The 22,971-nt window shown below is 43.1% G+C and overlaps 1 protein-coding gene across 4 annotated transcripts in view; it reads left to right on the top strand.

Annotated features, from left to right (window-relative positions):
- Positions 1 to 2,695: 2,695 nt before the first annotated feature.
- The window catches only part of SCUBE1 (signal peptide, CUB domain and EGF like domain containing 1), a 221,058-nt gene continuing 200,782 nt past the window's right edge, over positions 2,696 to 22,971 (top strand). For all 4 annotated transcript variants that reach the window (XM_072875936.1, XM_072875926.1, XM_072875918.1 and 1 more), the window contains exons 1-2: positions 2,696 to 2,875; positions 5,714 to 5,836. In XM_072875936.1, coding sequence (XP_072732037.1) covers positions 2,788 to 2,875; positions 5,714 to 5,836 — 211 coding nt within the window. In that variant the 5' untranslated portion in view covers positions 2,696 to 2,787. The remainder of the gene's footprint in view (positions 2,876 to 5,713; positions 5,837 to 22,971) is intronic.

Here is a 22,971-nt window from a genome sequence, read left to right as displayed (position 1 = left end):
AGGGAGCTTAAACAACAGTGGTGGTTCCCAGGCTAGGCCCCCTCCACCCTCAGTTCAGGTAGCTCTTGCTTACCCTGGTTACACCGACCAGATTTATGGTCATGAATCTGGCTCTTGGTTTCCACATTGGAAGAAGCTGCTTGGTCATTACTTCTAATATTAAAATTTTCATGGAAGCATGTGTGCAATTGACATAGGGATGATGTTAGATGATGATAAACAAGAACAGAAGTATAATTACAAGTGGAAAAGGTGAAAGTCCACAAGGATCCCTTTTCTAAGATGTGGCCCTTAGCAAGGAAAACTGCTAAAAAGACCCTTCTGAAAATACTCAGCCTGGCACTGTAAATCATATTCTGTACTGTATGTGATGATCCTGACTTAAGGTTCAGGGCCTCTTTGATAAACACTGTACCATTGTATTTCCTCATACATTCTGTCAGTCAGATCCTTGGAGTATACAAGGACATATGTAGATAGTGTGATATTTGGATCAAGGAGACTCCCTTTCCTGAGTGCCATACAGGTAGTGTTTGTACAGATTATAAATGCATAGAGTCGGGGAAGAGAAAAAGCAGAAGTGTAATGATTTCTGTAAGAGTTAACAGGTGCAGTTAACATGACACTTACAATACATGCTAGAGAGCAAGACACCAAGGCAGTTGGAGTATTTTGTTGCTTTAGCAAACCTTTTTATTACACTGTGACTTTTAAAAAGTTGAGGTAGTTCATTTTTAGACATTTCTAGTGAATTCCTTCATGGAAAATAAACTTTTTGGACAGCATGATTTCATGAAATGGAATGACAAGGCCAATTATTAAATATTTTTTTTTAAAATTAGTAAGAAGGCTTAGCCTTATTTTCCAGCTAGGACACAACTCATACTTACAAAGTCTTTGAAAGCAAGAGCTTTTCCAGAAAGATCGACGTGTGGTGTTAACAAGGTAAAGATCACCCTTCCAGCGGATCTAATTATTGAGACGATGGTCGCTCTGCTACAGCATGCCATAAAACTCACTAGGTGGAGCTCTAAGGTACCAGGTAATCCCTCTGGGGACCTACAGGGAAGAACGCTCAGTGTATCCATGGGAAGACTCGAGCGTGGAATTCACAACTGCACCTCAGCGTATTCACACAAAAATAAGGGACCGGAATTAAAATAATAATACCCCTGCCCCACTCCTAGAGGATTAAGGACGGGAATGCCCAAAGCAGAGGTGTAAACATTCAGAAAGCAAACAGCTTTTGCGCTCTGCCCTAATTATTTAGTTTTATGAAGGAAAAAGATAGTGGTGTGTACTTTTACTAACCAAGCAGCTGGGCTGAGCAATTTTTCTTGCATTTCCATCCCATCTCTTCAGGCTTAACTGTATTTAATAGTGCTACTCTCTGGGCAAGCGTATTGTACTGAAACATGCATACATTTGGGAGGAACTTGACAAAAAGAGGCATCTAAGGCTATGGCGGGGTGTATTTATTATCCGGATGACAAGTGGATGTCGCACACAACGGACAGCCTCGCTGGGGAATTAAGAGGACTTAAAACAGAACCTAAAGTAGCAAAGCATTTCAGTAGGGGGGGTGTCTGTGAAAGAAACAAGATGTAAAGCGAATAGGGGTGCAAAGTCGTAACAAGGGATGTCTGCAAGCTATTTCAGTCCTTTAAAAGCAATCAGTCTGGAAGACTTCAGGGTCACGAAATTTGTCTCTGAGGGAGCAAATTTCTCACGTTTGGGTTTAAAACCGAAGGATTTTCTCCTTCAGGGTTGTGCTGACAGTGACAGTCATAAACACATGTCTGCAGGAGGGGCAGTTACAGCTTCCCTGATGATTTTGGGGAGAGCATCTCACCCGGGCCGGGCCGCGGCCGCACGGGTCACCTGCGGAGCCGCGGCTGCCTCCTCCAGTACAGCGGGGCTCGGAGGAGCAGGACCAGGGGAAGGCTGGCTGGGGTGGCCGGCTGGAGAGGAGCAAGCGCCTCTGCAGCAAAGCCCTCAAAACGCGGGAGCAATCCAGCGGCTGGTAATGACCCGAGGCAAGTGGGAAAGGCAGTGCTAGGAGTTAGGCGAGGCTCAGAGGAAGGCAGGAGGGACCAAAGAAAAAAAAAAGTTTTCTTTTAGTCTGAGCGCAGGAAGGGGGAAAAATCCCCCTCAGCGGTTGTCAAGGAGATGGGCGGCCGGGTTCGCCGGACTGTCTGCCTTCAAAGCCCGCAGCTCGGGCGGAGCCTTTTCCTCGCGGCTCCCTGCGAGGGGCAGGGGGCTGCGCCCCTCAGAGCCGCCTCCAGCCGCGGGGGGGCGCCCTCCCGGGGGGGGCGCTAACGGTCCGCCCGCGCGCCCCGGCCCCTGAGGGGAGCAAAGCTCAGGGCTCGCGCAGCTGGGGACGCCCGAGGACGAAGCCCGGTAACGGCCCCAACGGCTCTCTGCGGGCTTCCTACCTGTTGGGCGACGTGAGCGGTAGCTAGCAGCGGCGCGGGCATCACGCCGATAAGCACCACACGCCTGACTAACAGACATCTCTCGGGGCGGGGAAGAGTTCAACCGCCCCGCCGACCACCCCCCCGGCGGCGGCGGCGGGGCGCAGGGGCAGTCCCGGGGGCGGTGGGGGCGGCCGGGGGCGGCCCGGTCCGCCCCGGCCCGCCCCGGCGGCCGGCACCGCCCCCGCCGCGGGAGCCCCGGCGAATCAGCGGGGCGCTGTCAGGGCGTCAGCGCCGGCGGCTCCGCGCGGCCGGCCCCGAGCGCGTCCCTTATCGCAGACAGGCACCGGGGGCCGGGGATCGCATCATTATCATGGGCACTGTTTGCTTTTCGCGGCGCTGCTGTTTGCTTTTCGCTCTCGCCTGGGCCGGCAGGTTGGCGGGAGGCAGCGGGGGCGCAGGTAAGAGGGGGCTCCACCACCGTGCCGCCTTCCCCAGGCTCGGGCGGCGCGGAGCCGTGGCCCTGGGGGGGACCGTGTTTGTCCGTTCTCCTCTCCCTGGTGTAAGGTGTTGGGGGGGGGGTGGTCGCTTCTTGCTGCTAGTAGTGCCGGGGTTGTTGGAAGTTGTGGTGGGGAGGCATTTTCTAGCGTGTTTGACACTGCCGGAGCCAAGGGACGTCTGGAGGGAGAGACTGGGAAAAAAAGTTACTTTCCTTACGTGCCTACGAGATAAATCTGTGCTGAACCCTAGAGACTCCGCAGGGGAAGCGTTGGCTGTTACATCTTCACAGGTTTTCCCTGTCTGCGCATTAACCGAAAGACCTGCTGTTTCTTAACAGCCGCGCTCGTATCTGTTTAATAGCAGTAATGGTATTAAGTCTTTGCTCCGGTGTTTAAAAAAAAAAACACCAACCCCCCCCCCATCTGCCTAGGAATGTTGTAAGCCCAAAGTAATTTCTTAAATATGTGTATGCAAGTCTCTGAAGTTGTGCTAGAAGAAATCCTTTAAGGTGAAGTAGGAGAGTCGGGGGGCGGAAAAATCCCTTTTCCTCAGATAGAAGAGTTTAAATGCAATAAAATGAATGAAGTCGGCGTAGAAGTTCTTGAAGCCTAAGAAATGCAATGTGAGATGTGGAGCAGAGCAGGGGCTCATATTTGGTTTTGCCCTTTCATTTGACTCATTGGCATTCACGCCTGACTCCCAGGCATCCTCTGGTTGCTGTGAAATGTCCCCCTTGGCTCAATGCAGTTTGAATTTTTGACGGCATTATAAAGAGTCCAGCTGTCACTTTTGCTGATCTTGATGGGAGATGGGTGCCGGTTTAATGAGTCAAAAGTATGAACCAAAGCATTAAAAAAAAAAAAAAAACAACCAAAACCAGAAACAAAAAACAAAAAAACCCCTCCACCACCTTCTTTTCTTTTTGTGCTTGACCGGATCTGTGTCTGATCTGGGCAACACCCTCGGACCCCCTAAGCTAATTCACGTAAATCATAGCTAGATCTGAACCGGCTCAGCGGTTAAAATAAACGAATGGACAAGAAAGAAGGAAACAGATTACAGCAGCCCTGCGCTTCTCCAGAAAATACAACGCTCTGCGTTTGGGAAGGGGAAACTGCTCCTGTCTTTCTTTAAAAAACTAATAACAGCAATACCGAGTGCAGGCAATTCTCTTGCTAGGAGCCCTGAGGTGCCCCGCGGGGCCGTCCTGGTCTGCACCTCTCGGAGAAGTTCTCCGCTGTGTGCCATGCCATAATATCTGATTATTCTCCCCTCTCTAAATAGCCCCCTCCTGTCCCCGGTGACTTTGAAGGATCCGTGTTTTATCACTAGAGATGGCTGAGTGAGCACTTCTGAAACAATTCGCGTTAGGATTTCAAGCTAACAATAAAACTGTTTTCACTTTAGTGCACTTTTTTGAGGATCCGTTAATCTAATTGGCATGAAACCAGCTGCACATGTCTCTCGCTGGATGCCCCCCTCTCTCCCTCCCTCCCTCCGCAGCACCCCTCTCTCCTCGATACTTCCTAAAACCGAGGGGGAGGCTGTGCTCCGTGCAGCCCTGCTAGTTGTTACCCGGCTGCTAACCCGCCCCTCCTGGGCAGAGCGCTCCCCTGCCTGCCTTTCTCTTCCCGGGAGCCCCAGACGTGGCTCTCGGCTGAAACGGTGAGGAAATCCCTGCGAGGTGCGTTATTGACACGGCGGCCGCGGCTGACACCGGCGGGCGGCCCGGCCGGTCTCCCCGAGGCAGCGCCGGTCTCCGACAGCGGCGGCATCGCCTCCCCCGCGGCGGCCCCGCCGCCCCGGCCCCCCGCCGCAGCCCCTCGCGTAGGGCGCTGCGGTGGCAGGGTGGCCAGGGACGGGCTGTGGGGAGCGCGGGGGGGGCAGGGCAGGTTAGGCCGGGCTTTAAATGGTCCCATGTTAACAGCACACCCCATCCCTGAATAGGTCGGAGCTCCCCCCCCCATGTTCACTTCATTAACATTCCCACGACTAGCAAATCTCGACTCCCTCTCATCCTCCTCCCTCCCCCATCCTCTTTAAATCCGGGGGAGAAAACGAATGCCCGTCACTGAAATGTTTGTAAAGGCTTCCTACCCTGAGAACAAGACAAGCGGTCTGGGTCCCCCCTTTCAGAGCCCGGCTCACCCGTGAGGCACACGCCCGAGCAGGGGCCGGGAAGACTGCTGGGACCTTTTCCTTCTAAATGATTTTTAGTCCATGTAGATGATGCTATTGCAGGTTGCTTTTCTTCGCGCTAACTTACCGGGTTTCATACAGTCTTCCGTATTTATTTTTTTGCCTCTTAATAAAAAGGATTAATGTGGTTTTGCTGTTCAAATATTTCTTGTTCCCATTCCCCCGCCGGCATAGTTTATTTAAACTAGGCTCTACCTTTCTAAATTAAGACGATCTATTTGCTAGAACATGCAAGTGGCCTTTTTTTTTTTCTCCTCTTATAGGTCATTTAAACGCTGTCTTGTTTTACTAAGATGTGGGTCTCCAGTACCAGACCTATACAGCAGACGCCCATTTCTAGTCTGTCTAATGATTTCCTAATACAGAAACGTGGGACCGAGTCCCTCTAGCTCGGTGGAGCAGTGCTTTTAAATGACTTAAGGAGAGCAACACGTTGGCTGGTTCAGTTATTTGACCTTAGATGTTCCCATTTCCAGGATGACACTCGGAAGGCAGGCCAGCAAACAGCTCCTTCAAGGGGAGTATGTATCCTTGACGGCTTTCTGTGTCTCAGGTCTCCCTTCTTATCTGTCCCCTTGGGGTTCGTTCTGTGCTTCCAGATGTTGACGAGTGCGCAGAAGCTACGGATGACTGTCACATCGATGCAATTTGCCAAAACACACCAAAATCGTACAAATGCATCTGCAAGCCAGGCTATAAAGGCGAAGGAAAACAATGTGAAGGTAAGGACAGCTCGGCTCCTCTCCTATCTCTCCTCCCCTCCCTTCTCTTATTTGTTTGCTCTTCAAAAGCTTTTGTAAATAGCTGAATTCCTGAAACGATTAATGCAGATTTACAGCTGCTTAACCTCAAATCTCAGTGTTTATTGGCGAGCATCCCCCTGCTGCTTTTGCTAATTGTCCGGCATCGCAAGCGTCGTGTCCGCCAGCCTACTTTCAAAAATCAAAAAAACTAAAAAAAAAAAAAAATTGGGGGGGAGAGGGCGTTCCCCACCCGGGCGACTCCCGGGTTAGCACCAGCCCGTCCCGGGCAGTGCTGGCCCCGCTGCCGCCGCGGGCTCGAAGCGCCGCGCCGAGCACGTGGGCCGCCCCGCCGGGGCGCGGCCGCGGGGCCGGGCTGGGGCCCCGGCTGGCTGCCCGGCAGCGAGCGGGCGGGGAGGGCTGGCCGCTGTGAGTAGCCGGGGCCGCCGTGCCTGCGGGTGGCCGTCCCTCCCGGCTGCAGGCGTCCGGGGAGGCCTCATGCCTTCTCCCGCCGCCGGGCCAGCCAGCGGGGCCGCGGCGGGCCGGGGCTGCCTCCCTCCGCAGCAGCCGCGGGGCCGCGCCCGCCCCCGCCCGTCCTGCGGCCTCCCCACCCTGGCCCGGCGCGGTGTTGGCGGGCTGTCCCGGTTGCTCTCCTCGGGTCCCGCTGAGGCACAGGGAAGCTTGCACCTTCCGCCTGGCTAACGTGAGATTCACCGTCACTCTTCTCAGCCAGCGAGAGCCGCATTCCCCCGGGGCCGGTTACAGTAGGTGTTTTCCTGTATCAACTCGAACAGGACACAGGAGCTTGCTTCTCTTTGACACTATGCATGTGTCAGGATCGTATGTTTTTAGTCTGTGGAACACTATTTTAAAGGGACCTATTTCAGATTATTCTACTTACACAGACTTAAAAAAAGTTGGTTTACTTCTCTATGACCTTACATCAATCCTTGCAATTGAAAAAGACCTAGCATGTTTTATTAGGCACTGTGTACACTCATATTTCAGATTTTATGAACTCCATCTTGTCTATTGAACCTCAGCAGAGAGATTGTTCTCTGGTGAAAAGAACAAATATTGTAATCACAGCAGAATGCCTTACAAATAAAAGATGCAAGATTATTTTTTTTCCTACTTGTAGATGCTTAGCAGCTATAAAAATTCTCTTTCCAAGTCTCTCTCTTTCTATGGCAGACTGAAACTTTTTCAAAATGTATACGTCCAGTCCATTAAAAAGATTAAAGACCTAGAAATGACTTTGCTGAAGTCTACAAAAATTCGAAACCACATATTATTCTCCATGGACTTCCAAAGTGTTTGTTCAAGTGCCCTCATAAAGCATTTTTGTGGTTGTCATATTTTTCTGTCTTGGGCTTAAATTGACAGAGACAAATTCCTACTGTCCACCTCTTGGTGCTCTAGCGTCTCTGAGCTGCTGTTCATTTGGAAGCCAGATTTTCTTTCTTGCAAACAGAATAATCATTCAGCACCACTTCTTCCTCTATTCATCCCTTCCAGGGAAAGAACTCTGTGCAGGGAAAATGTACTCAAGGCCACAGCTGTGGAGGTTACAGCATTCTCAGAACTGGTGGTACTTATTGTATTGGTTTGCCACATCAAAAGTTTCCTTAAGCTTTAACTACTCATATTTCAGCTGTTGAGCTCTGTTTAATGGTAGACCTGGCTGATACTCATGCTTATTTAATGCACATATTTCTCTTTTCCTGACTTACCTTGGCTCAGTAAAAGAGAGAGTTCAATAAGTAGTAAAAAATCAGATTTCTCTGTGGAATGATGTACAGAATCATGGAATTTCTGTGGCTGATGTCAAACTCACATCTAATGGAATTTAGTGTCTGACAAGCTTGATAAGTAAGCTGGGGCAGACTGCAACACATTCTGCATGGATGTTAGTTGTGCAGCGTTGGGTAAATGAATGTAAGGTGTCTAAACCAAGTATAACTATGCGTGATATATAATTTTTTTTACAACAATACAGTAACAGTTCTATAGATTTTGCATCAGCTCTATATCTTAAATTTGTAATTAATATCAAACTTTGGGATAATCAGAAAGCTTGAAATACTTTTGGATGCTTCCTTTCTGGAGCTTATTTTAGGTTACGTATGTAGTACCTCTTAATTTGATCCCAAAGTACTTTGAAACTTTGTTACTGAAGTTATGTACCTTCAGTGGCAGGCAGATATCATTATCTCCTTTTTATAAGTGAGTAAACTCAAAACTGTAGAGGTGAAGGAAGGGTCATACAAGTCAGTGGCAGACCTCAGATCTGCCTCAGGTCTGCTGTTCACATAGAGTGGGTTTATTTTGCATCTTGAGGTCAAGTATTCAAAACCTACAGAAATAAACAGACTAGCAGTATCGATTGGTATTTAATATTCTGTCACAAGACAACACCAGTAATCAGCCATTAAAAATTATCTTTTAAGATAAAAGTGATTGTGCTTGTAATAACAAAGATGAAATGGTTTTTGTTGTGCCAAAACCAAAGCTGGGTCATTAAGTGATTCTGGGTCTTTATAGCTGACTTTTTGATCACTGAAACTAGTTAGCCATGAGAAAAGGATGTCTTTTGTACAGCTAATGTGCCTCTTTAACTAAGTTTCTAGCAATCTACCTGTATTGCTTCGTGTCTAAAGAATATAGCATAACTAACTCCCTTATAGTGCAGGCTCTCATATACAGCCAGATTTTACTAAACGAGCAGAATTGCAATTTATATAGTGCAGTGAGCTTAAAGAAATGATACTGTATGATCAAATTTATTCTAATAAATTTTAGTGAGCTGCCAGTTTAGGTTATACTGAGGCATTACAATTCATTTAGAAAGGTGTGCATGTTAATTTACTTTAAACATCAGTCTTAAATGTTGTTTTCGTTAACTTAAAATCCATTTTTAGAGAAAGGGATAGAGTATGGGAAGTAACATGATTTGGATGATTCCTAAGTTTTATAAAAGCAATGGAGCACATATTTGTATGAATATGTCCAGTATATGAATATGTATTTGGGTACTCTTGTGTATTTATAGTTTTGTATTCAAAGCAAATGAATAGTTTAAAAAATGGGATCTTTAAGCTAATGCAGTAAATGTGGAGCCCAGCCACTTGTGCAGGATTTTGTGTGTATTTTGCTGCTCTGACCTAAAGGGTGGGGAGAAATACGTAAGACAGAAACATTCCTTTAAGGACATGCAGAGAGATCTAGCAGCAATTATACTGAAATAAAACATTTTCTTGACGGTCTGTTAAATTCCTGTAGCAGGTGATTTGTTTCTGAACTTTTGCTTTTCTCCCAAAATGTCTTTTGGACTGGATTTCTCCAGAGTTTCTGAGGATTGGGGATGACTTCTCAGTTCGCAGATCTACCCAACCTTTTTTCTTTCTTTTTTTCTGGGTAGCCTTCTTGCCTGAACCAGCTGACCTATTTCTTTCCACAGAGCACAGTTGTTTCTCCAGACAGAAGAGTTGCTCATTTTTCCTGTGTCCTGTCTCCTGCTTCCCTCTGTAGATTTCAGTTTACCTTTTTTTTTCAATCAGCTATCTGCTATGCTTTGTCAAGCCTTATGGTCAGCATTGCCGTGATTGTATTTCCCCATATCACATAATATATCAATATCCATTGACCTCGAATTCTCTAGCTGGCGTTTTCATAGGACAGAATAATGTGTCCAATGCAGGTAATCTTTAAAAAAAAAATGCTTTCAATTCTCCATTTCTACTCAATATACAAAATCTATTAATTGATAACTGATTCAGTTGCCCTGGCAGACCTACTGTTACCTAGGAAGTCTTCACTGTTGTGATTTTAGTCCGTATCTCAAATGCAGTGGCCTGCATTCAGCTCCAAGCACACTCTTTCATGCTCCTTACATCTTTGTCCTTACCTTCTCTACACTGACTTTTGGTCTCCCCACAGGTTGGTATCTCAATAAAATTGTTACCTGGAAAATTGTGTCAAAGCAATGGAAATTCCAGAGGGTTCAAAAGGATTCCAAGTCCTGAGGTTCCCTAGGCCTTGACAGGGCCTCCTTTATCCCCGATGCCAATGTTGTGTGTTTGCTGTTGTAGGGTAGGCTCTGTTATTGAACAGCTTATGAAGGGGTTTAGCTCTCAAACTTAGTTAATTTTTTTTTGCCCATGCTACTTCTCAGGCTATTCCAAACCCTCACTCCATTAATGGTTAAAATACTCTATAATTTCTGGCTGATGTTTATCTGTACCCATTTTATATCGTTAGTGTGTTAACTTTATTCTCTAATTTAAAATTTTTTTTTCCCCTCAGCCTACTGTATATCCCCAGTGTGACTGTGATTTCACAGTGAGTTGCTCTAGCTGTAGTTTCTTTTTCTTTTGGATGATACCTACCTTATGTGTAGGACTCTTTCTCTACAGTATGTAGAGGATGTGATTGGGTGGATGTGATTTTTCCTTAAGACATGTTCACTGGGACCTCTTGCTTCTGGGTTGTAAAACTCTGCTCTGAGCTTTCCCACACTGAATAAGATTTCCCTCTTGGTGCATTTTTTCCTACTGTCTTTTATAGTATTTGCATAACTATTCTTCAGTTCTTTTAATAATTGGTCTCATACAGTTGTTGTCACGTTTCTTGAACTCTTTATACAGAAGAGAAATGCTCACAACTTTCAGCTGTGCTTTTTTTATTATTCCTACTGTGAAGCTTCATAATGTTGTTGATGGACTTCTCGCTGAGGGCAACATATATGTACCATGGCAAAGTATCTTGGCAGAGTCTGCCTTGAGAGAGTGATTTTCAGGTTTCTGCTCATGTTGGAAATTTGTGCTCTATCAACAGCAGTTCTGCTTGACAGCTAGTTGAGTAGGCCTGTGCAGTTCTAAAGATGTAAGTTTGTCATATGTTGATGTACTTGCAGTCCTTTTCCTAATGTAAGGAATCATTCCAGGTAAACAGGCAGATAGTCATGGTAACCTGCAATGAGGGCTGTTATTCTTGATTACCCCGGTGACAGAACCTCACTGGGTTTAAGCATGAAACAATCTCAAAATAAGATAAACCATTCCTGCCTCAATCACAGGTATATTCAGCCCCCCAGCAGGTTATATTCTGCATATGTCCATTTGGAAACACAGACTAGTTGTCCTTTCTGAACCTCAGTGCTCATCTAAGGGCTACTTAGCTGGAAAATGTACAGCCAAACCATCTAGCAAGGCATCTCCTAATCTGGGGCTGACATGCTGCTCACCGCAACTTCTGCCATAGTTCCTAATATTTGTCTGTGTACAGTGGATGGAAATACTCAATACAGTATCTGGAAAAATACTTGCCTTGATATACCTGGATTTTATTATTTCCATTGATGTTCTGTGACATCTGGCTTTGTTTCTGACATGATCTGTTGCTGCAGACAGAAAAGCAGAGGGTATCATACAGATCATCTCTGAACCGTTAACTAAAAGCCCTTCTCTGAACTAGGAATTCAAATTTTGTAGAAACAACAGGATAGTGAATTCCTTACTTTGGCAAATGTTTGAGACTCTTGTGATAGTACATGCAATTCTGTCTTCATGCTGTAGGTGCAATAATGTCCCTAAGCCAAAATTTATACTCACGGTGTTTGCACCAATACACTAAAGTATACAATGATAGCTCATTGCATTTACAATGAATCAGAAATGGTATAGATAAACCACTCATTATCATCTTCAGTAATTTTGTGGGTGTGAGGTTAAGTTTCTTCTTATACCTCTTTGTTAGATCTGTTTTTAAAGGATTTTAAACAAATCTTAGCAATTGGAAAAACACAGAAAATTTATCTCCTCATCACTCCCAGCTGAATAATAATGATTGTTTCTCTAGGCTTGACTTAATATTCTTCTTACAATTTTAATCTTGTTCACCCATTTTATCTTTCTTTTTCTTAAGAAGCTGGTCTCACTCATTGGATTTTAATTTTACTGTAGTCTTTCAAATATCTGCTGTGTTCTTCTCACGCTCTTCAAAAATGAATCTGAATATTGTGACAGTGTTGCTCTGAATCAATCAACCTGGAAACAGCACAGGACATTTCAAGAGTTCTCATTTCCCAGCTCCTGGTCCAGTATCTTACACTGAAGCCTCCTCTTGTCTGCAGGGATAAGTAAGTATGGGGCTTCTGGATGTCTTTTAAATGTAACAATGATCCCATTTCTTTTAGGAGCTCTATGGTGTCCTGTCAATCCACTCTCAGCAATTCTTTCTTAAGTGGACCATCTTTATCAATGATGTCGTGTGAGAGTAAATGAACACTGCTGGGTGTCCTTTGGTTTCTGAAACTTGGGCATCTTGATGCTTGCACAACTCTAGTGGGCTCAGGCTTGTGCTGTCTGTCTGTCTCACTGCTGAATAACAGTGATGCCACTGAACAAGGCAGCTTAAGTGGCTTCTTCCTGATTGATGATTTTTCTAATTGCAATAGAAGGTGAATTCATTCTCTCAAGGAAGGGTCATCCTCTGGGGTCTTACAAATATTGACTGATTTCAGGCTGAATATTATCACTACATCCATAGTCTTGCTGTTATTGCTTGCAAGAAGGTGCTCTGGGAAGTTGGTTTGGTCAAATCCACTAATAATATCTACTAATAATATCCCACTACATATCTGTCAGGGGAACAGAGGATTTTCTGAATAGCTCTGTGTTGGGGTGTTGAGGTTTTTTTCCCATGCAAACACCACAAATATCTATGCCCTTTGTCTGCGTGTTCTGAAAAGCTGCAGGAAGATGGAATGTGAACATTTTTCTAAATACTGTTTCATCCTTTGTTCATATCCTTATTCTAATTTTGTTATTTTCTGTATAACCATTTCGTGACGATCTCAGTTTAGTGCTTGAGGCTTTGACACTGATCTAATTACTTTGGAATGGGTTGTCCAGTAATCTTGAGGTCTGCAGTGAATATTAGGTACTGAAGCTGCTGTGCTTTCTAGTTTGACAGTTACAATACCTGAACAGATGACATTAATGTCATGTGTTGAACTTCATGTCACCCTCCTATAGTGGCTGTATTCTGGATGAGATCTGTTGCTACAAGTCTGTGATGCTGGCTTTGTCCTGTTGGCTTGCAGCAGGTCGTCTGAACACAGAGGAAGAGATACTCTGCCACCTCCCAGTTTTGTGGTGATTTTTATTTCAGGGTCAAATCTTCCTTCCCAGTTTTATTTACATGGATTGTAGCTTTACTCTGGGTGGGCCATTGTGCTGATTTCACTGAAAGCAGCTTCCAGATTGAAGCAGTACATGTTGTAAAAAAATGGGGGAGGGAGAATATAAACTAGCTTGTTTGGTTTGAGCTAGTAACTACATTTTTTTCCCCCTCTCTGTAAATCCTACTCATTTGATTGGGTAACTTGATGCATCTTTTTTGGTTTAGGGTGATAGAAGTGTTTCCCAGAATCCAATTCTGAGGTCTTCTATATCTGTGCCTTTTTTTTTTTTTTTTTTTTTTGTAATTGTCTGGTACCATTTAATACTCAATTCTCATCTTGCCAGTTTTCTGAATTACTTCAGGGAATGGAGTTTCTTAGGGGATGGAGAAGAAGTAGCAAGCAAGAAAATACTCCTGAGAACATTCTGTAACAAAACTCTGTTTTATTACAGCCTAAGTGAATTAACAGCTTATGATAACTTTTTCTTTTCTCCTTCATGCTTTTTCTGTTCCTTGAATAGGGCTTTTGTTTTGGCCAGGGTTGAGCCTTGGTTTTATTTATTTATTTATTTATTTCAGATTGCTTTATTTTTCTCACTTTGTTCAGCAGTTTATCCAATAAAACCAGAATATCCCTTAGTTGGGATGACATGAGCCGTTTAACTGCTCACAGTGCCATCAGTCCCCATCTGTCACACACCCTATTGTTTTCTCTTGCCCTTTTTCCTCCCTACCCTGTCCTACCTCTCAGAGATACCTTCTGGCAGCGCATAATGCTGCTTCAGTGAACAGCTCCCCCGGTGGTCCAGTTTGGAAATCGTCCATTTTTACTTAGAAAAAGAACATTTGCTCCAATTCCCCCCCCCCCCCCCTCCAGAAATGCTTCTTGGATACAAATATCACTATATTTTGCATAAACAAATACCATACCGCTAGAAATATGGCCTTATTCTTCAGCAGCATCACATGTAATTCTCAGTTTGGAAAAGATATGGTTTTTTCCAAGGACACTTCTCTAAATAGTTGATAAGCTCCCTGTCTGCTGGATGGTCTATGGGTACTCTGGGAACTTATAAATATATATAAAATTTCATCAGTCTCAACAGTTGTTAAGCTGCAGAACCCAGGGTGGCCTCCTGTGGTGATGTAAACTTGGTATTTAGAAGGAACTTCAGTTTTGCCCCAAATATACAGTGTAAATTATCTGCCAGGAAAATTATAATAAAATGAAGGAGTATAAATAGAATGTACTAAGCTCAATGTGTAAGAGTCTGTCCTTCTTTTGTCTTCATTCTTTATACATCTGCCAGACACTGCCTGGTTTTCCATGTTTTCCCACCTGTCACTTTTATTTCTGGTGCAGTCCCCTTTCCTTGCAGTCTTCGTTATGTTGTCTTGTACTCTTCATTATGTTGTCTTGTACATCCTGTTACTCAGCTCTCTCTTAGCCTTGTCATTTCCCTACTGCAAATCCTACTTCTCTTTTTCTTTTGTGTTCTCCTCTAGTGTATTTTCACCTGCTTCTTTTTTATTTTGTTCAGTTTTCCTTCCCTTGTCGTCTCTCTCAGTGGCTTATTGCAGTTACAGCAGTACTATTCTGAGAGCCAGTGTCCCACAGCAAGACCTCTGGGACTGGAGAGCTGGTAGCTGCAAGCTCTGAGGACCCCTTACCAGTCCGTTCTCTTGAGTTCTGTCTTCAAGTCAAAACAGCTCCCTCCAGGTCTCAGAGTTTTCCCTTTTTCTTCCTTTTTCTCCATCTCTTTCCTGGCCCCCACCACCAGCTCAGAGTTCCCCTGTCCCTCAGTACATTGGCAGGAGAAGGTGGTTGTGGACAAGGTGAATAGATTTCCTAACCTGGCTTAGTTTCTGGAGCCATTGTGTTGTGAAACTACAGCCTAAGGCTGAAAAAACACCAACCAAGAAGGACATTTTGGAAACTTTAGCTACCTAAATTTCAGCAGATGCCTGCTGAACTTGTGAATTTATTTGATTGTGATTTTTTTAAATGATTTTTTAAATGGCTGTTTTTTTGTTTGGTGACTTTTCAGCTGTAATTTGACCAGCTTTTTCTGCCCAAGAAATATACTGAAAGGTAACTCCGCACCTCCTTAAAGGAAACAAAATCTGAGAGCATTAAATCTGTTCAAGTAATTGGGGGAGATTTTTTTTAAACATAGTAAAGCAGTATATCTTCCATATAATCACTTTAGAAAAAAGCCAACTTTCTGGGTTTTTTTCTTTGTTTGTTTTAGAATCATAGAATAATAGAATCATAAAGGTTGGAAGAGACCTCTCAGATCATCTAGTCCAACTGTCCACCCAAGACCTCCATGCCTACTAAATCATGTCCTGAAGTGCCACGTCTACACGTTTTTTGAACTCCTCCAGGGATGGTGACTCCACCACCTCTCTGGGCAGCCTGTTGCAATGCTTGACCACCCTTTCAGTGAAGAAATTTTTCCTAATATCAAACCTAAACCTCCCCTGGCACAACTTGAGGCCATTTCCTGTCATCCTATCACTCGTTACTTGGGAGAAGAGACTGACACCCACCTCACTACAACCTCCTTTCAGGTAGTTGTAGAGAGCGATAAGGTCTCCCCTCAGCCTCCTTTTCTCCAGGCTAAACAACCCCAGTTCTCTCAGCTGCTCCTCATAAGACTTGTTCTCCAGACCCTTCACCAGCCTTGTTGCCCTTCTCTGGACACGCTCCAGTACTTCAATGTCTCTCTTGGAGTGAGGGGCCCAAAACTGAACACAGTATTCGAGGTGCGGCCTCACCAGTGCCAAGTACAGGGGCACGATCACCTCCCTAGTCCTGCTGGCCACACTATTCCTAATACAAGCCAGGATGCTATTGGCTTTCTTGGCCACCTGGGCACACTGCCGACTCATGTTCAGCCAGCTGTCAACTAGCACCCCCAGGTTCTTTTCTGCCAGGCAGCTTTCCAGCAACTCTTCCCCAAGCCTGTAGTGTCGCATGGGGTTGTTGTGACCCAAGTGCAGGACCTGGCACTTAGGCTTGTTAAACCTCATACAACTGGCCCCAGCCCATTGATCCAGCCTGCCCAGATCCCTCTGCAGGTCATTCCTCCTCTCGAGCAGATTGACACTCCCGCCCAATTTGGTGTCATCTGCAAACTTACTGAGGGCACACTCAATCCCCTCGTCCAGATCATTGATAAAGAACATGTATGTATATATTTGTTTAGTATGTTTATATTTGTTTTACATTTCAGCTGAAAAAAAAGACCTGCTTTAAAGCAGATACCTTGCATGAAAAATTCTAGCCCATACACAGATGTTTGGCAGAGTTATAAGAAACTGAAGATAGGGTCTGACAGACCCCCTTGAAATTTCAAGACTTTTCTACACATTTAAGATACTCAGCAAAATGAATACACTTACATTACAGTTTGAAGAGCTGTTTTGTTCAAATGCCTTGATTCATCAGAGTACTTGAGCATGTGCTTAATCTCAAGAAGCTGTTACCCTTTAAAGTAATTCTGTTTAAGTGCTTTATTAAATTGAAGATATTGTCTTATTTTACTTTGCAGTGCTCCTTCTCTGAAGCTGTAGAAATTCACAGTTTTTCCTTCAGTGACCAAGGAATAGGAGAAAAAATGCTCTGGATCATTTAATAAGCTGATGTAAGACCTTCATCTTGCAGGGGCTTTAGGCCTGAACTTAAGTGCTTAACACATGAACAGTTTGTTTGGTGCTGTAGGCCTCATAGATAACATATCAAATTCAAGACCATGTTTTCACCACTCTTGATGATGTTCTACAGTACAGCCACCAAAGAATCAGAATTATTAAATAGAGGAAATGACCTTCAGATCGTTCCGATTCCTGTAATAAATTTGTTAAGCAGATGAGCTGTTATCTCAGAGAATATAAAAGCCAATTTTCATTTACTCTCTCAGCTTGAGATTGTTGAACTCGGCATACCGTTGTTCCCATACCTTAGTCTGCATGAACCACTGTTGGTCCTTATGTTTAGCAAGGCATTGTGCTCACAGAACATGAAAAATTTAACTGGGGGAAAGAAAAAAAAGAGTGATGTGTAATACTGATTTGGTGATTATTAATGTTCTGGGGAGGGGGGTGTTGCTGCAGAATGTGCTTCAGAGACCAGAGAATGGGAACCTCTGCAGGAGTAGTTATTTGTTGAACATACCATTGCTGAAAATACTACAGGATGTAACTGTTGTGCATCCTAGTTCTTGCTGTTGTCAGAGGGAAATTGCTCTGAAGTGCCTTTGTTCTGATTTCATTATCTGGAAGCAGAGGCTACATTCAAAACTTTCAGGCAAGTTGTCTCTCTGTTATAGTGAAAAAGTGCTTGAAGTAAGTGGGTAGCTACTTTGCTGAATGGGGAGTGTAAGTAATGCATATCTAAATTTTTTGGCAGCACGTATGTAGGAGGAATTTGATATCTGACTTCATACCTCTAGAGATGGTAGCATCTTTACTGAGTAGAGTTGTGCCTTTATTCTTTTTTGTACTTTTCTGCTTGCTAAACTTTCTTGAAAAGGATTCCATAAAAACTGTGATTTGGAGACATGCCTATATTTTTATCTAACTACAAAGCACCAAAGTCTGACTTTATTTAGAAATTTCCATTTTTCTCATGCATCCCAACCTGTCTAAAGATGAGTATGACTAAAGTTCCTCTTTCTATGTCCTTCCCCCCACACGCCTCTTTTTCTCTTAAACCAGCCCAATTATTGCTTGTGCAATGGTACAGTTCCTCTGATCCTTAATACTGCTCTCGGTATACCGCACACCAGAAAGGCAGGTGTTCTGAACTGATTCCTCCCACTTCTAAGTGCTATAGGATTTTCCCGAGGACCCTCATACTGGCTTTGTCTGCATGGGCACACTGGGGAAAGGCAGTCTTGCTTGGCCTGTGTTGCACACTGACCCAAAGGCATGAGCCTGCTGCACTAGGCAGGCTGACTGTGAACTATTTGGGTACTAGAGGGCAGACACAAGTGGAGCCCTGTGGCTTTTGCTTGGCATGAATTCCTAGGAAAGCGAATTTACCTTTGTTCAGACTGGAGTGTGTAGATGTATTCAGAGTGCAAGGAATAAATGAGGGAAGGAGCGCTGCCAGAATTACTCTGACCTGTGACTGTTTTGACTTGTAAGAGTGAGCCAGGGAATGAGTATAAGGCAGGAATAGACAACCTCAGCCTGTTTTCCTGAAATAAAAACCTGAAGACTAAAATGGTTTGGTTGGGTATAGTTTGTTTCATTAGGTATAGACTGTTTCATTATGTGAAAATGGAAGCAGCTTATTCTGTGTACAAACAATTTTACATCTAAGGAGATTATGGCTTCAGAATGGAATAACTTTTCTATTACAGTTCTCTCAAAGCTTTGACAATGAAAACAACACCCTCAAATTGTTGTTTATAGTACGATTAACCATTCCAGTTGACTAGGAAACAACTTTTTTTTTTGTGATATGGATAAAATCCAAGGTGTTGTCACTTAAGTTTTATGTTAATGGTCACTTCTAAACCTATATAAAAATGATTTCTCTTCTTTATGCCTCTGGCATTTTACATCCTTTCACTGTTTCTGTTTTGAAATCTCTTAAAAATTCTTTTTCTTGAGGGAAGTATGAGAACTGCATTATATATATTAAAAAAATCAGTTGACTGCATCACATGTGGTCTTACGAAGCAAACCCCAAAAGCTTTAGTGTTTATTCTGAATAGGGAATACACACAAATCTAGTCAGGTAGCAGCAGCAATTGCAAAATCTAGTCAGGTAGCAGCAGCAATTGCATTCATTTTCTAGAATAGCTTATTGTTGTAATTTACTTTGAGGTAATACAAAAGTTTCCAATGCACATTTCTGAGTGCTTTCACTGGACTTTGTTGCACAAACTGAGTGCATATGCATATATGAATACCTGTGTATGTCCACATTCCTGCAGAAAACCTTTATGATGTATATCATTATAATATATTTAAGTATCCTGAGGAATTCCAACTTGTAAATTTGTATGTTAGCCTGTATCTGAGTAGAACAGAGTTACTAGAATACATTCCTGTACTGCTTATCCTGAAAGGCTTTTAATCATTACCATGTTACGATTAGGCGCTGGTGGTAATTTTTACATGTTTTCAAGGCAAGTATTTTGGTGATTTGTAGGGAAGGTAACAGGCAGTTGCTGTAGCCTACTCCGCAATGGGAAGACAACATCAATCCTTATCCTGAGTGGGATAACATGATATAATTGCCTGAGTTAGCAGGAGGCTGGACTCAAGGGATGGAAGCTTGAAAGGGATGCTTTCTGGAAGGACTAGCCTGTTTCTGTTAATGTTGCCATTCATTGAGGAAAGTCCCAGTGTTTGTAATTGTGAAGCCACCTGAATGATCCTGTTTGCGCACAGCATGTTCTGTGGGTCTCGTGTAATGAAAAGGACAGCCTGGTTTCTTGATCACATAATCTGATTTATATAGGCAAGATTTGTGCGCTCGTGAGGAGTCCTGAAGAGTCCAGCAAATATATGAGAGGTTTGCCTTTCGGGGGTGAGTGTTACAGAAGGTCCTGCTGGGTGAGGGCTCCGCCACAGCTGGGCAGGGGCATGCGTGGGTGTGTGTCATGCCCTCAGAAATACAGGTCCCAAGCTTGCTCAGCTGATTTTGCTTGAACTTGCTAAAATAACTTGATCTCAAAGATGAGACCAAGCTTGAAGAATTTCAGTCTTTGAAGGAGCTGTGAAAATGGGAAGTGGAAGGTGAGGTGGGAATGCTTTGAAAGGTGGTTTATGTTAAGTAATACAAATCATAGTATACTTCTACCTTTACCTGTCACAAGTACGCACACAACATATGTGCTTAAGAGCATTATGCCAAGTATGAACACAACTATCAAAAGGGGGAAATATGCTACTGGGAAGTTTACTACGTATTTTTATTACTGAACTATATAAAATTAAGGGAGAAAAGCCATAATAGGAGCAAACTTTATACTGTATTTATAAAATTACAGAATTTTTATTTTATATTTTGTTTTTTAAATTATGCATGGTAAGCTGTAACATACAAATATACAACAATGTTATGTTCCACTGAAAATCTAGTTTACCAGTGGATTCTTCTTTAGTAAACTTTATGATCAACAAGGAAGTATAAAACTTAAGGGAAATACATGTCTTCTGGTCTGAATTAGTCACTGACATGGTCTTTTCTATTATAGTATTTGAAGCAGGGGGGAGTGCTTTAAATGCTTCAACCCATTTAACCTTAATTGCTCAGTTTTAATAGACATTTGGTAACTAAAGGAACCAAATTATTGCTTGAATTAGGCCTTACTAATCTTAATTAAAAGCTCTACTTTATAATCGGAAACAGCCTATGTTTAAAACAGTAAGCCTTTCTTAAATGGCTTATTTTAAAATGCTAAGGCCCTTTTGATAATAATTGTTTAGACTGAATACGGGTAACCATTATTCTCGTTATATTGCACTTAATTAAAAATATCTCCTCCATGTGGTTTTGTGCCTTCTGCTGGCTGTAAAATTGTTTGACTGGTGTGGGGGGGGATTACTTTACTTTTCCTGTGGTAATTTGAAAACATGTTGCTGCCCTTTGTTTTAAAAGTTTTCTGGGGTCACAAGTTACAAAATTAACATATGAATTAATACAAATATTAGCTTCTTGCATTTCTCTATCCTCAAGTGAACACTTGTCAGTCACTTCAATTAATTGGTGTACTAGGCATATAATTACAACTGTTAATAATACATCCTATAATTCATTTAGTTTAACATTTAAATTGTGCTCAGGCAGTTGATTATGGGCTTCACATTGCACTCCTTCTTGAGACCTAACTTCCGGTAAAAATAAAGTCTGTTATACTGGGAGGGAGGCCCTGGCTTTATCTATCTATTGAGCATTTGGTATACTGGTAGAGTTTCTGTTCATTTCAGGGGTACCTGAAGAGGGTGAAGGGTGGATTTCATCTGTCCAAATATGGATCTCAGTAGTACAGATCAGTACACTTAAGCGGCTCGCCTTGCTTTGCCTTTGTAGTTGATGGAGAGAAACAGGAATTTCCTTAATGCAGTTTGCCTTGTGTTAATGGAGACAAAAACAGGTCAGGTAAATCATGTCCTGAGAATAACAGTCTGTTTGTAACACAGATGTGGACATCTGCAATGTAGACATGTGAAGCTGGATGAGGTGTATCTGGGCCAAAGAGCCTGCAGCTGAGAGATTCGAAGTCCATTGAAATTAAGGGAAAATGTTCTGTACTTAATTGTGCTTTGAATTTAACCAGGACAGGGTATTTTTAAGCTGCAGTATTATTGTTTGATCATTACAAAATTCATCCTCCTAGTCTCAGTTTTACATTTTTTTATTCTTTAATTTAAATAGGCCCCCACCTCTCCAGCACAGGCATATAGTTAAAAAAATACAAAACAAATCCCCCACAACTTTATTTTAGGAAAAAGCTGATTTTTTAAATTGTGTTTTCTTAGAACTCAGCCATAAGATTTTTCTTGGTGCATCCTACTCAGGAAGCACTGCTAGACCGTGTGATCATACCTTTGTTTAAATTGCATTGCTTCTAATTCCAGTAGCTGAGTTGTCTGCTTGCATAATGCAAATTAAGAGTCCTTTACACTAAGCCTGCTAGACCTTTATGTGCACTTAGAAGTAACTTCTAAGAAAAGTCACTTGTGCCAGTTATGGAGATGGGCAGACCTTGAATGTCAGTCTTGTTTGCTTAGTTATCAGATCTTTGGAATACCCCTTGAGCATTTTTTAGAATTTCTCCTTATTGTCCAGTTTGTTGTATGTTCTGTGGTGATGGAGTATACAAAGATTGTTAAATTATACCCACTAAAGGAAGGTAAAATCAGGGCTCTCTGCAGTGGGTTCAAAGAATTCTGGTCCCTACCCATGCCACATACCTATGTGTATTTATCTTTTAATACCAAAAGTGTGTAAGCTGGCCAGACTGAGTTTGACTAAAGAATTGTCTAGCTTGATGTGCAGTCTCTGACAGTGGCCAATAGTGGATGCTTAGGGTAGATTATAAAAAACGGGACGTGGAAGAATGCAGCTAGAGATTTAGAGACTTCTCGAGCCAGAAGTTTCCTTCAAATCGCTGCGTTTAATGGCATCTTCAGAGTAGAAATGGAAAATGTGTATGTTTGCTTCTACAGGTGTTTTGCAAAACTCACAGCTGCTAGGTGGGTGATTAGCCATGCTCGGTATACTGGAAAAGGACTGTATAGGAACAGGTAGTCGTATACACCCGTTTCTTTTCAGCCTCCCATCTACTATTGTTTACCATAAGTGTCACATCATGTTTCTCTACGTGGCCAAACTCTACCAAACCAGATAGTAATTTTTGGCTTGGCAACTGACAACATCTTCAGAATGACTGGCCTTCCCGCTTTTCTGAAAATGAGACTTCATTAAGGAGAGTCTCAAGTCAGTTGTGAAAAATGAATAGGTATGTTGAAAAGCTTGATCTGGATGTTTAACCTAACTTTAGATGCTTACATTGTTAAACCAGGTGCCATGGATGAACAGCCATAACCCTATTATTTCATTTTGAGCCTTTTACTCAGGGTGAAGTCCTGTATTAATCGTGGGTGAGTCAGGCCTTGGTGCCCTGTTTTCAATGGATAACCAAAGATGTTGTAATGTGTTCTCTCCTGGACTTCTGTTTATATATCTTGGAAATACTATGCATATACACCAGATATGGCCTTAAAAGAGGGATTGTGTAGAAAGATGGGAAGGAGGAAGGAGAAGCATGGGGAATTAATCAAGAACATTGCAAAAAGTGACTTCTCTAATCTCTAGTTTTATATTGGATGTACTGTCCAATTTAAAAAACAACCCCAAACTGTTTATTGGGTTGTTAATCAAGTTTTTAGTCAAGAGATCACTG

Source organism: Ciconia boyciana, chromosome 1 (genome assembly GCF_034638445.1).
Source record: "Ciconia boyciana chromosome 1, ASM3463844v1, whole genome shotgun sequence".
Lineage (NCBI taxonomy): Eukaryota > Metazoa > Chordata > Aves > Ciconiiformes > Ciconiidae > Ciconia > Ciconia boyciana.
Note: the sequence above shows the minus strand (reverse complement) of the source record. Positions and strands in the feature narration are given on the sequence as shown.